Below are 14,885 nucleotides of genomic sequence, written 5' to 3'. Positions count from 1 at the left end.
TGCAGTTTCTCAAGCCGCTCCTGACACACACAAAAAAACTTACTGAGCAATCTTCCATATCCTTGGAAAGAAGACAAACAAGATTTCTGGCCTGTTTCCAAAGCAGGTGGCAAGACATTCAATGGTCAGAGCACCACTTCCTCAGGGACAGCACACATTCTTAGACCAGCAAGAATCAGAAAGATCACTGGCATGTGGCAGATATTTTATTCCACCAGATAGTACTGCAGCTTCACCAGAGGGATGGGATATGCAACAGAACTAAGAAAATCACCTTTCTGTCTGACTATAATTCCCAGCCCACACGGCTATGCTGAGTGGGGAATTCTGGAAGATGCCGTCCAAAAGGTAACATTCCCAAGTTCCGATTTTAGGCCAAGATAAGTAACTGGAAAGCTTAAGGAGGAACATTTGCATCCCAAAAGACCTTGGAGGCCCGTATCCCACCACTAAATTGCCCCCAAATTCCTTTTAGTGCACATGGGAACATTTTTGTCATGTTTTAGGTAAGAGGCCTTTTTTAAGAACAGAAGGTGAGCAGGAAACATTTCCTCTTCATTTTTTGTTTCAGAAAGAGACACAAAACAAGTCTGTGAAGCTGGATGTAGCCCATGGCTGCACTTCACCAATCTATTTTAGGTCTTCTTGGTAAACACACTCTGGCATTTGCTAGTGTACAAAATGGTTAGACTCCAGGCTCTTTCTACAATGTTTTCCCAGCATCTGCATTTGATTCACAAACCATTTCATTCTATCTATAGACCAAGTGGTCATTTCTTCTTGTAAGGAACTGTGAGGGAGCCTAGTAGGAGATGATAGGTAAAAAAAATAACCTTCACCCATGGCTGGCAATCTGAATTAATTAGAAAAGGCATCCCATGCTTGTCCCTCACTTAAAAAGTCAAAGAAAAAGACCCTGCTGCAAAATCTTTGGCAGCATCCATTCAGAGGAGACAAGTTCCTACGCAGAGAGTCTTGTAAATCTAGGCAATGTTGTCATAAATTCGCACAACGTCCATATGATCCTTAAGTGCCTCTAGGAACTGTGATGCCCGTTCCATTTCTTCATCTGAAAGCTGGGCGCTGATAGTTGGGATAAAGTCCACACTGGCAGAGAGCGAGGAAAGGCCCAGTGACTCTAGTTTTTCACGGACCTGGCGTAAAGTGGGCACCGCACAGATAAACTGGAGGGAAAGAGAGCAGGCAAAGAAAACAAATCAGCCAGGAAAATATTTCAGAGCTTTGAACATAAATGTTGAAGTCTCCCCTCCAAAAATGAACGTTAAGATTCCCAGCATCGGTACAAAATGAGAGAAAAAGGACTTGGATACATAAAGGGAGCTAATACATTGGCAGAGGCTTGAGAACCAAAAAATCTATAATAATGGAGGGCCATGAGCATGTACAGAAGATGAGGATAATCTTGCAGGTAAAAACAAAAGTGTCTCCTTCATTTTTAAATATAAGGTGAAAACAGTAATTCCCAAATTCTGCCTTGAATTTCTACTCTCATAAGCCCTAGCTGACTTAGCCAAGAGCCATAATTCTGGGAGTTGAAATCTAAAACACCTGGAAGACTAAAGTTGGGAACCACTGACTAAGGCAGTGGTTCTCAACCTGTGGGTCCCCAGATGTTTTGCCTTCAACTCCCAGAAATCCTAACAGCTGGTAAACTGGCTGAGATTTCTGGGAGTTGTAGGCCAAAACACCTGGGGACCCACAGGTTGAGAACCACTGGACTAAGGCATTTTTTTCTGTGTCCAATATAACTAAATTCTGAATGGGAGCCTTAGATTCTGCAATCAATATTGTTGTTACTGTGACTTAAGTCAAGTCCAATTCATAGGTTCTCTTGACACGATTTAATCAGAGGAAGTGTGCCATTGTTTTTCTCTGAGGCTGAGAGAGTATGACTTTGAAAACCACCCTGTGGGTTTCTATGCCGAGCAGGGATTCAAACACTGGTCAAGGTAACAAACTGTTATACCATGTATTATTTATTTATTTATTTTATTTAAAACATTTCTATTCCACCCTTATCACCCCGAAGGGGACTCAGGGTGGAGCACAGCATATACACGGCAAACATTCAATGCCGGGACACAAATTCACATACACATACATAAACATTAAAAAAACATTTATCAAAATATAAAACCATCCTACTCACCCATGTCAAATCTAATTGGCCTGGTCATCTTTCCTATTGCCGCTTTATTGCCCTGTCCCAAAAACTTGGTCCCACAGCCAAGTTTTTACCATCCTTCTAAAGGACAGGATGGAGGGGGCCAACCTGATCTCACAAGGAAGGGAGTTCCATAGCCGGGGAGCAATCATCGAGAAGGCCCTGTCTCTCGTCCCCACTAATCGCGCCTGTGACAATGGCGGATCGGAAAGCAGGGCCTCCCCGGAGGATCTTAATCTCCACGGTGGTTCATAGGGGGAGATGCATTTGGACAGGTAAATTGGGCCGGGACCATTTAGGGCTTTTATAGGCGAAAGCCAGCACTTTGTTTTGTGCCTAGTAGCAAACTGGCAGCCAGTGGAGCTGGCGTAACATGGGAGTTGTATGCTCCCTGTATGCCACCCCAGTTATTAACCTGGCTGCCTCTCGTTGGGACTATTTGAAGCTTCCGAGCAGTCTTCAAAGGCAACCCCATGTAGAGCACATTGCAGTAGTCTCCTAGATGTAACAATAGCGTGGTCCACCGTGGCCAGGTACGAGCGCAGCTGGTGCACAAATTTTAATTGTGTGAACGCTCCCCTGGCCGCAGCTGCAACCTGGGATTTCAAGCTCAATGATAAATCCAGGAGAACTCCCAAGCTGCGAACCTGTGCCTTCAAGGGGAGTGTAACCCCATCCAGCACAGGTTGTGACCCTATACCCTGTTCAGCCTTGTATATTATCTCACAAGTAGCCAATTAAATATTACCAAATCAGATGAGGATACTGATGAGGTTGTACATATTTCTGTTTAAATTACAAATAATTTACTGGTATATGAAATATCAATGTTCAAAGGGGCAGCCTTCCAGATGCTTCAGATAACAATCCCAGTATATTGTCTGAAGATAGCAAAAGTTGTAGTGTGATACATCTGGAGGCCACCAAGTTGCAAAGGGTATTGCTCCCCTTTTCCCTTCACCATGATTACAGAAGCATTGCAAACATACTTCAAAGGTTAATGCAAAACTCAGGATGTAGAATTCTGCATTCCTGTTGCAAACTCGAAGAATAGTCTTGCAGGCCATGAGAATAAAAAGGAAGCTGCTTTGGAAGAAGCACTCTCCGGAGAGGAAAGTAACATTTGATCTTGGATATGTCAAAGTATGACATGGAGTATCAAAACCCAAGAATCATACAATCTTAGAGCTGGAAGAGACCACAAAGGCCTCTGCTAACAAACCTCTAGAGGAGATTTTGTCACACTCCCTGGCAATGTATTCCAGTGTTTAGGTGGAATCTTGTTTCCTGCAGTTTGAACCCATTGCTTTGTGTCCTAGTCTCCAGAGCAGCAGAAACTAGTTTGCACCCTGTCCGTCTCCTTCCCATATTTTGAACTGAACTCACATCTCACCTTTAACGTTGTCTTCTCATCCTCATCTTCATCTTCCTGGACATCTTCGGCTCCAGCTTCAATAGCCAACTCAAGGGCCCGATCCAAACTGACTGGGTTGCCGGATCGATCCTCCTGCTTCACAGACACAACTCCCTTCTTCTCAAAATTGTGCCGAGCCCCATCAGCAAAGATGGCCCTGCAGAGAACCAAATGATCAGGCCCTGGGATGAAACCTAAGTAATGGCTGGCCTAGAGGTTGTTTTTTTTATTCCAATTCAGAACTCAGACATGTTACTTGACTGGATAACAATTTCAAATATTAAATGCAACCCTCGAACCACTTCATCTCACTAGAGAAAAAAATCCACTTAAAATCTGGTTTCTGCCTCCTGCAGAATTCTGGGGTTTGTAGTTTAGTGAGGCTGTTAAAGGCTCCTCACTAATCTACAAACTCCAGAATTCTGCAGGAGGCAGAAACCAGATTTTAAGTGGCATTTTTCTCTAGCGTGACGAGGAAACTAGACTGTTTCATCTCACAAAGTTGCTGTAGTTTCAGGCCTTTCCAATAGTTTGTTTACTACAAAGCACCGAGATACATTTGTGCTATATCATAAGCTTTATTGGTGGGAGACGATGTAGCAGATAAGAAGTCACATACACATATCAACAGAGTCCAGAAAAAAAACTACAGTCAGCACTCCACATTTGCAGGTTTCACTAGTACAGATTTGATTACAATTTTCTCTCTAGGAATATCTAGATTAGAGCTTTCCAAACATTTCATGTTGGCAGCACACTTGTTGGTGACATCGTCATCATCATCATCATCATTTATACCCTGCATTTCTCCTTGTTGGGACTCAAGGCAGCTAACAATCCCACACTAGACAAGTCTAAAAAGTGCAATACAAAGTTAGACAAAACAAATGGTAACAGTGTGGTAAAAAAGTAGAATTAAAATACAATAAATACACTTAAATGGCCTTTAAACTCAGCTTCTGTCAGATGTTGACCACAGGATCACTAGGAAAACTAAAGATTCATACAGAGGTGTTCTCTTAGGGCCCTTCCAGACAGGATTTGATCCCAGGTTTTCTGTTTATCCTGGTTTAACTGGCAGTGCAGACTCGTATAATCCAGTTTAAAGCAGAAAACCTGGGATCAGATCCTGGAATATAGGCCCTGTCTGAAAAGACCCTTGGGTAAAATAATAGCAGTTTTTCATTCCTGTTTTTTTTTCACTTTTACACATTTAACCCCAGCAAATGTAAAGGGCTGACTGTAATTCTCTCCATACTATTCCTGAACAGTGACCATATTTCCCATTTCTGAATGTATGAGATTACTGAATTGATGTGAATGCTTTCCAATGCTTTCCAAGGTAAGGCTGATGGACAATGGGTTCTCAGGTATTATACAGGTATTATACAGTGTAAAACCACACAAAATATGAAATTGTAGAAGTGTGGCCTGTCTCTTCCATCCCACATGAGCAAGCAGAATTGTGTTGAGCAAACTCCTCCAGTTTGTTTTCATCCTGCATATCTTTTACCAGACACAAACTGCCAAGCTGATGCAAAAACAAAACAAAAACCTAACACAAATTAATCCTTTCTGTAGCACCTGACAGTTGTTAACACTTGGCAACAAAATGGACAAGGACCCTAAAAGGCATCTGTCTGATGCTGTTGGCCCAAGTTGCAAACCACACTCACCCATGTCGGTTCAAAATATAGCGTATTTCGTTGGAAGACCTCTTTGCATTGTCCGTCAGGATCTCAATAAGGAGGGAAGAGCCGCCAGGGCCTCGCACTTCATAGAGCAGGTAGGAGGACTTGGCTTTGTCCTAGCCAAACAATGAAAAATAGGAACAACTTTTATATTTAGGAGCCCTGTTCATTTAAACCAAATCCATGAGTGACCGTTCAAAGTACCTCTAGGTTCCCTCCTCCCAAAACAAAATTCCTCAATCCCAGAGCTGCAAATCTTGTCATTTCTATTTACAGTCAATATCACGTATCCCAGGCCCCTTGGTGGAGCAGTGGGCTAAATTGCTGAGCTGCCGAACTTGCTGACCTAAAGGTTGGCAGCTAGAATCCAGGAAGCAGGGTGAGCTCCTGCTGCTAGGCCCAGCTTCTGCCAACCCAGCAGTTAAAAACATGCAAATGTGAGTAGATCAATAGGTTCTGCTTCTGGGTGAAAGTAACGGCACTCCATGTAGTCATGCTCGCCACATGACCTTGGAGGTGTCTACGGACAATGCTGGCTCTTCAGCTTAGAAATGGAGATGAGCACCACCCCCCAGAGTAAGACATGACTAGACTTAATGTCAGGGGTAGCTTTTACCTCTGCCTTTATCACATTTCAATGTTTGTTTAGAGAAAAGGTGGAAATGGAATGGCTGTCCTGCTGTCACTGGACTACAAATACCAGCAGTCCTAGCCACCACAGTGAATGATAATGAATGCTGAGTGCCAGCTTTCAGAATATGAGACACAACTGAAGACCTATCTCTTACACCAGGTTTACCCAGTCAATTAACTTGTGGATTTTAACTTTTATTTTATCTACGTGTATCTAGTTTTATGTATTTTACTAGTGTTGTGTTCTATCTCTTTGTTTTAACCCTGTTGTACCTGCCTCAAGTTGCAAGGAGAGGCGAGTAATGAATGTATTATTATTATTATTATTATTATTATTACTACTACTACTACTACTACTACTACTATCATTATCAGCTTTACCTTCACCTTCATCATCATCAGTCAGCCACATCTGAAAGTCTACTCTGGGCTGTCCAATTTAGACAATACATGCATTCCTCAGTTAACAAAGCTTCTGAAAAAGAAGCATTTTTTACAATTGGCCCATTTCATTTTCCTTCTCACCCTATGACTATCTAAAAAGCTTTTAGGAGCATCTGTAATGGGAAAATGGTGAAGGAAGAATGGAGAAATGCACTAAAGCTTGAGCTGAGAAAAAAGTGGGATTCTGCTGTGAGTACATGGTTACAACAGGCAAGGTCTATAGCAGATAACTCCAGAATCACTTACTAAGCATACATAAATAGTAAACAGAGATGGAAAAGAGGGAGTATATCAGCCTGCCTCTCCACCTATCTCCAATATCTTTTTTTACAAAGGTTTAGATATGGATCTATAATGCAAACATAGAAGCAGGTGAAAGAAAAAGTCATATCTGAATATCTGAATATCTGAAGAAACCCTGAAGTAGTCTTCTAAAAGTTCAACAGCTTTTCTTAGAATCATAGAATCATAGAATCAAAGAGTTGGAAGAGACCTCATGGGCCATCCAGTCCAACCCCCTGCCAAGAAGCAGGAATATTGCATTCAAATCACCCCCGACAGATGGCCATCCAGCCTCTGCTTAAAAGCTTCCAAAGAAGGAGCCTCCACCACACTCCAGGGCAGAGAGTTCCACTGCTGAACGGCTCTCACAGTCAGGAAGTTCTTCCTAATGTTCAGATGGAATCTCCTCTCTTGTAGTTTGAAGCCATTGTTCCGCGTCCTAGTCTCCAAGGAAGCAGAAAACAAGCTTGCTCCCTCCTCCCTGTGGCTTCCTCTCACATATTTATACATGGCTATCATATCTCCTCTCAGCCTTCTCTTCTTCAGGCTAAACATGCCCAGTTCCTTAAGCCGCTCCTCATAGGGCTTGTTCTCCAGACCCTTGATCATTTTAGTCGCCCTCCTCTGGACACATTCCAGCTTGTCAATATCTCTCTTGAATTGCGGTGCCCAGAATTGGACACAATATTCCAGATGTGGTCTAACCAAAGCAGAATAGAGGGGTAGCATTACTTCCTTAGATCTAGACACTATGCTCCTATGGATGCAGGCCAAAATCCCATTGGCTTTTTTTGCCGCCACATCACATTGTTGGCTCATGTTTAACTTGTTGTCCACGAGGACTCCAAGATCTTTTTCACACGTACTGCTCTCGAGCCAGGCGTCCCCCATTCTGTATCTTTGCATTTCATTTTTTCTGCCAAAGTGGAGTATCTTGCATTTGTCACTGTTGAACTTCATTTTGTTAGTTTTGGCCCATCTCTCTAATCTGTCAAGATCGTTTTGAATTCTGCTCCTGTCCTCTGGACTATTGGCTATCCCTCCCAATTTGGTGTCGTCTGCAAACTTGATGATCATGCCTTCTAGCCCTTCATCTAAGTCATTAATAAAGATGTTGAACAGGACCAGGCCCAGGACGGAACCCTGTTGAATTATGCAAAGCTCATCTGACAGGTAAATTTCATGTTACTGTTAGTAGTGTTTGCCTTTTTATATGTCAGTGGTGTCAAACTAGTGATCCTCCAGGTGCTTTTGGACTTCAGCTCCCAGAATTCCTGGCCATTCAGCAAGCTGGCTTGGGCTTCTGGGAATTGAGCCTGAAACATCTAGAAGGCCATAAATTAGACATCTCTGTATGTGGAATAGGAACTTATGTCTATTATTTCCACATTACTTCTACCCAAGAATACATCTAATTCATTAACTGAAGTATACTTGTATATGTATTCTACACCACAGAGTATGCTTGCCAGTGCTATTAGTATTGCCACATTTGTAATTCTACCATTGCTGGATTGAGGATGCAAAGATGAGGAGCAAATCACAACAGAACAATTTTTTCCAACAGCAAACGAAGCAGCACAATCCATATCGCCCACAAGAAGTTATGTGACTATTAATAACCATAAAGCTCTCATCAGGATAGCTACTAGAAGAATGATGGGAGTTGTATCCTAACAACAATGGAAGGGGCACAGATGCTTTTCTTGACCTTGTTAGTCTCTCTTCTCTAAAAAATCATCTCTTTCACAAAGGCAACAATGATAACCACATTTATGTACTATGTAAACCACATTTATGTACTATGTACCTATTGGGACAGGGAGCAGAATACAAATAAAGTTTTGTTTATTATTATTACTAGCTCTAAACATCTGAGGAACATACCCCACCAGAGATTGCTGCTTCAATGGAAGATTTTGGCATGCTCTTGTTCCGACATTGCTCAAGAGCATTGGCTAGATTGCTGTTCAGTTCTGGGTTGGGGCCTCCTTCTGCCAAAGATATGAAAAGAGAAACAATATATTATCATCATCATCACTACCTTAGAGAACACCATCAATAGGTATTGCAGGAATGTAACAACAGTGTTCCCTTTAGAATCTAAAATTCAAGCTAAGCTTAGGGACAACAGATGAAGCCGAGGCAAACTAGATGTAAAGGAAAATGAGAAAAATATGTGCTGAGAATTCTGTGATGCTTATAATGATGACTGCTTTCAAAAATTTATATTAAGGAGACAGAATCCCAAAGAATTGTTTTGAATGTGTGCTGCCAGCACAAACACAAAACAATCTATGCGTAATGTCAAAGTGTATTATCAAAAGAGCATATAGTATTCCATTTACCAAAATCCCCAGAACATAGCTCAATTCAGTAGTACACAGAAATCAAAAGGAGCAGCCGCTCTCAAACATAACAGTTCTAGGTCTGGATAAGATAGCTTATACAAAAAGTGACTCTGCTTGACACTGCAGAGTCACTTTTTGTATAAGCTATCTGGCATGATATAAGAGTCTAGAGTTGCTGACTTTATCAACTCCTGAGGAAGGGGATTGCTTTCCCCGAACCAGGGTACAAAAATACCCGGGCACCCCTGTTGAATGCCATTGGGACTTTTCCTTTGAAGACTTATTTTGAGAAGCAGTGCTCCATTTTCACTGGACTTTAGTTGGATCTTTTCCATGAAGATTGTTTTGAGAGTGGCGCTTCATCCTCCTTATTGTCTTCAGTTTACATATAGCCTCATGACTCAATACTTACTTTGTTTATATGACTTTTCTTATTGAATGTATCCCTGAAGCCAATATACAGTGGAATCCTTATCCAGACCTAGAACTGTTATGTTTGAGAGCGGCTGCTCCTTTTGATTTCTGTGTACTACTGAATTGAGCTATGTTCTGGGGATTTTGGTAAATGGAATACTATATGCTCTTTTGATAATACACTTTGACATTACGCATAGATTGTTTTGTGTTTGTGCTGATATCTTACAAGTACTCTGGGATATTGTGTAGTTGAATGTGTGCTGCCCCATATCTGATCCTCTGGCATATTCATGTATATAGTATGAAAAGACTGGGAAACCACTGCTAGTCAGTATAGACCTTCCACAATACCATATTGTTATTATCATCAACATCAACATCATCTTTATTTCTATGTGACCTTTCTCCACACTGAAGGTGACTAACAATCACACATATTGACTCAGGATGTCTGGGAGTGTGGTAGAGCCTCCTTCTCTGGAGTTTTTTTAAGCAGAGGCTGGATGGCCAACTGTTTGGATGGCTTTGGTTGTGTGTTCCTGCATGGCAGAGGGTCCTTGGGTTCTATTTCAATTCAATGATTCTATGATAGTGCATCTCTACAGTATAGGACAGGCACAGGCAAACTTGGGTCCTCCAGATGTTTTGGACTTCAATTCCCATAATTCCTCACAGCAGTGGTTCTCAACCTTCATAACGCCGCAATCCCTTAATACAGTTCCTCATGTTATGGTGACCCCCAACCATAAAATTATTTCTATTGCTACTTCATAACTGTAATTTTGCTAGTGTTATTAATAGTCATGTAAATATCTGATATGCAGGATGTATTTTCATTCGCTGGACCAAATTTGGCACAAATACCTGATACGCCCAAATCTGAGTACTGGTGGGGTTGAGGTATTGATTTTGTCATTTGGGAGTTGTAGTCGCTGGGATTTATAGTTAATCTACAATCAAAAAGAATTCTGAACACCGCCAACAATGGAATTGAACCAAGCTTGGCACACAGAACTCCCATGACCAACAGAAAATAATGGAAGGGTTTGGAGGGCATTGACCTTGAGTTTTGGAGTTGTAGTTCACCTACATCCATAGAGCACTGTGGACTCAAACACTGATGGATCTGGTCCAAACTTGGCACAAATACTCAATATGCCTAAATGTGAACACTGGTAGACTTTGGGGAAAACAGACCTTGACATTTGGAAGTTGTAGTTGCTGTAGTTACAATCAAAGAGCATTCTGAACCCCACCAACAATAGAATTGGGCCAGACTTCCCACACACAACCCCTATGACCAACAGAAAATACCGTGTTTTCTGATGGTCTTCAGTAACCTCTCTGAAACCCCCCTCGCAATCCCCCAGGCGTCCTGACCCCAGGTTGAGAAATGCTACCTAACAGTAGGCTATTAGGAATTGTGGGAGTTGAAGTCCAAAACACCTGGAGGGCCCAAGTTTGCCCGTGCCTGGTATAGAAGCAATACAGTTTGACACCATCCCAATGCTGCCACTGTACCTTTGACTGCCAGTCGGATCATCATGGTGAGCTTCTGGAAAACGCGGGCCCGAGCCAGATCTTTTGGGCCTTTCACATTCTTGACCTTGGACCATTTGTTGTGTCCAGCAAACGCAGCCCAGGAGGCGTGGATGGGCCGACTGGGGTGCTCCAGGAAGGTAAAAAGATGTTGCCGGAATAAGACATTCGCCCGTGTGAAAGAGAGGCCCACCGACATGGCCTAGGAGGGACAAAGAGGAGCCTCCTTGGGGCTAACATTGAAATAAAACATGAAGGAAATGTCTACTGTTAAATCTCTAGATCAGTATTTCTCAACCTTCCTAATGCCGTGACACTTTCTCATGTTGAGGTGACCCTCAACCATAACATTATTTTCATTGCTGCTTCATAACAGTAATTTTGCTACTGTTATGAACTGTAATGCAGGATCCAATATGCAGGATATATTTTCATTCACTGGACCAAATTTGGCACAAATACCCAAAACACCCAAATTTGAATACTACTCGGATTGGGTACGGGATTGATTATATCATTTGGGAGTTGTAGTTGTTTTCATTTATAGTTTGCCTACAATCGAAGAGCATTCTGAACTTCACCAATGATGGAATTGAACCAAACTTGGCACACAGAACTCGCATGATCAACAGAAAATACTGGAAGGGTATGATGGGCATTGACCTTGAGTTTTGGCATTGTAGTTCACCTACATCCAGAGAGCACTGGGGACTCAAACAATGATGGATCTGGACCAAACTTGGCACGGATACTCAATATGCCCAAGTGTGAACACTGGTGGCATTTCGGGAAAATAGACATTGACAATTGGGAGTTGTAGTTGCTGGGATTTATAGTTCAATTACAATCAAAGAGCATTCTGAACCACACCAATGATAGAATTGGACCAAACTTCCCATGCTGAACCCCCATGACCAACCGAAAATACTGTATTTTCTGATGTTCTTTGGTGACCCCTCTGACACCTCTTCGCGACCCCCCTAGGGGTCCCGACCCCCAGGTTGAGAACCACTGCTCTAGAAAGACAATATACAACATACAATATAATCTATTTATACACATTTCTAATTTTTTTAATCATCTACATAGGGCCTAAGTAGACTAAAGGAGCCCCAGGTAGCACAATGAGTTAAACCGCAGTTCAAATCCAGGGAGTGGAGTGAGCTCCCACTGTTAGCCCCAGCTTCTGCCAACCTAGCAGTTCAAAAACATGCAAATGTGAGTAGATCAATAGGTACTGCTCTAGCAGGAAGGTAACAGCGATCCATGCAGTCATGCTGGCCACATGACCTTGAAGGCATCTACGGACAACGCTGGCTCTTTGGCTTTGAAATTAAGATGTGCACCAACCCCCAGATTCAGATACAACTGAACTTAATTTCAAGGGGAAACCTGTACCTACGTAAGTAGACTAAAAGCCTCAGATCCCATCTGATCTTGGAAGCTAAGCAGGGTCCACCTTGGTTAAAAGTTGGATGGGAGACGACCAATGAAAACCTCTAGGTTGGCAGAGGAATGGTATGGAATCCTGGGAGTTGTATTTGGCTGAGGCAGCAGCACTCTTTGGCAGGGAAGGTTTAAATTCCTTGTAAAACTACAACTCCCAGGATTCAATTGCTTTGAGCCATGCCAAATAAAGTAGTGTTAAACTGCATTAATTCTACAATGTAGATGCTCAGGCCTGTGTTATGATCAAAACATTGACACTAGGAGGTGAGTCCCAATTGGGAATGGTTAGGTTTCCATCAAATGCAGCAATGCATTGAAAAGACCCCCAACTTCCACAGAGGTGCCCAGAACCTACCTACACACAACGGCGCATGCGTCCTAGAGTTCCGCAGACGTCATCCCGGCAGCCCCGCCCATTAGGGGGCGGGGCTTTGTAGTGTTTACTCTTTAGTTCCCGCGATACCAGAAGCTGTTCTCATGATGTCATTTTCTATTTCTTTTTTCTTTGTACTTTTATTGATTTCGTTATTATTTTTAAAATATCTTCCAATAAAACTTAACTTTGAATATGTTTTGATGGATTTTAACTGTGATTTTTTTAGTGCTATTTGTGTTTGATTCTGTTTCAAAGTTTGTGTATGTGTATATTTTAAATTGTATACTAATGCTTTTATGGCAAGTTGCTTTGAGTCCCCTTTGGGGAGATAAATATAATATTATTATATTAAAAATACTAAAATTGGAGATATAGGAAAGGAATGCTGAAACTGGACATGAGTCTGAAGCTTTAAAATATAAAAGAATAGAACCAACCTGGGCACAGCATATTATTTGAGAATACAGAACTGCTGGAGCGCTCTAACAACCACCAGACTACACAGAGAAGCCACTAAAATCCATAAGCATATGGACAATTTCAACAGAGAAGAAAACCATGAAAATGAATAAAATCTGGCTACCAGTATTTTAAAAAAACCTCTAGAATCAGGACAGTAAACAGAGCAACGCTCAAAAAACAGGGGAATTCCAGACAAGAATAAATCAGGGCCAGCTAATACCTCCCAACAAAGGATCCCCAGGCAGCAACCAGCCAGGCTTTGAAACTGCAAGGCCATTTAATGCTAATCAAGGTGGACAATTGCAACATTCACACTTGCCTTAAGCAGACAAGAGTCCTTTCTTTCACCCTGGACATTCCACAAACCCCACTTGCCTAGTTTCCAACAGACCTCACAACCTCTGAGGATGCCTGTTATAGATGTGGGTGAAAAGTCAGGAGTTAATGCTTCTGAAACATAGCCACACAGCCTGGAAAACTCACTAATTCAAAATAGATGGACTTTGCCCTATTTGTCTACAAATAATTTATCTTACTGTTTTTTAAAAAAAATAGAGATATATTAGATGACTAGCCAATGCCTGCCACGTGTTGCTGTGGCCCAGTCTGTGTATATGTGTTTTGTGTATGTATATATGTGTATATATGTGGTTTTGCACATGAATTGTCATGTTGTTTTTTTGTTTTTGGCTTTTAAAGTCTCTTCTACTGTGTTTTTTTAGTGTTTTATGAGTGATGGTCACTTGTTGGTCTGATAGATGTATTGTGTCCAAATTTGGTGTCAATTCGCCCAGTCGTTTTTGAGTTATGTTAATCCCACAAATTAACATTAAATTTTTATTTATATAGATAACTAGCCATCCCCTGCCACGCGTTGCTGTGGCCCAGTCAGGTGATCTGGAAAATAAAATAATGAGAAAGTGTTGGTTTATAATATATGTCATTTCTTTATGCTTGTGGGTAAACAGTATTTCTTATTGTTTCCTTGTCAGTGATGATGTGGAGAGTGTCTGGTTTGCCTACTCTGGAATATGCAACATATCATAGTCCTTCTTTAGGGGGTCCCTTTTAAATCTATGAAACTATATCTGTGTGTGTGTGTGAATCATATCTATCTATCTATCTATCTATGTCTATGGCTGGATGGCTCTTTGTCAGGAGGGCTCCGGTTACATTTTCTTGCCCTGGTGAAGGGTGCTAGACTGGATGGTCTTAAGTATTTTCTGTTGGTCATGGGGGTTTTGTGTGGGAAGTTGGCCCCAATTCCTGTCGTTTGTGGGATTCAGAATGCTCTTTGATTGTAGGTGAACTATAAATCCCAGTAACTACAACTTCCAAATGTGAAGCTCTATTTCCCCCAAACTCTGTTTGTGTGCATATTTGGGCATATGGAATATTCGTGCCAAATTTGGTCCAGATCCATCATTGTTCGAGTCCACAGTCATCTTTGGATGTGGGTGAACTACAAAACCAAAGGGCACTGCCCACCAAATCCTTCCAGTATTTTCTGTTGGTCATGGGAGAAGTGTGCCAAGTTTGGTTCAGTTCCATCGTTGGTGGGATTCAGAATGTTCTTTGATTGTAGGTGAACTATAAATCTCAGCAACTACAACTCCCAAATGTCAACATTCTATTTTCCCCA

General features: G+C 41.8%; 1 protein-coding gene across 2 annotated transcripts; it reads right to left on the bottom strand.

Annotated features, from left to right (window-relative positions):
• Window positions 1-188: 188 nt before the first annotated feature.
• TACO1 (translational activator of cytochrome c oxidase I) lies at window positions 189-12,828 on the bottom strand. Of its 2 annotated transcripts, none has more exons than XM_060780320.2 (6): window positions 12,761-12,828; window positions 10,939-11,189; window positions 8,537-8,643; window positions 5,276-5,406; window positions 3,579-3,756; window positions 189-1,184 (listed from the first exon to the last, which is right to left on the bottom strand). In XM_060780320.2, the coding sequence occupies exons 2-6, from the start codon at window positions 11,153-11,155 to the stop codon at window positions 984-986; spliced, it is 834 nt and encodes a 277-aa protein (XP_060636303.2). In that variant the 5' UTR covers window positions 11,156-11,189; window positions 12,761-12,828; the 3' UTR covers window positions 189-983. The 2 variants fall into 2 exon arrangements, with proteins under 2 accessions (XP_060636303.2, XP_060636302.2); XM_060780319.2 differs by lacking the exon at window positions 12,761-12,828 and adding an exon at window positions 12,359-12,754.
• Between the last annotated feature and the right edge of the window lie 2,057 nt (window positions 12,829-14,885).

Source organism: Anolis sagrei, chromosome 6, assembly GCF_037176765.1.
Source record: "Anolis sagrei isolate rAnoSag1 chromosome 6, rAnoSag1.mat, whole genome shotgun sequence".
NCBI classification, from domain to species: Eukaryota; Metazoa; Chordata; class Lepidosauria; order Squamata; family Dactyloidae; genus Anolis; species Anolis sagrei.
The sequence above is the reverse complement of the archived record's forward strand: the minus strand, read 5'-3'. Positions and strand labels throughout refer to the sequence as shown.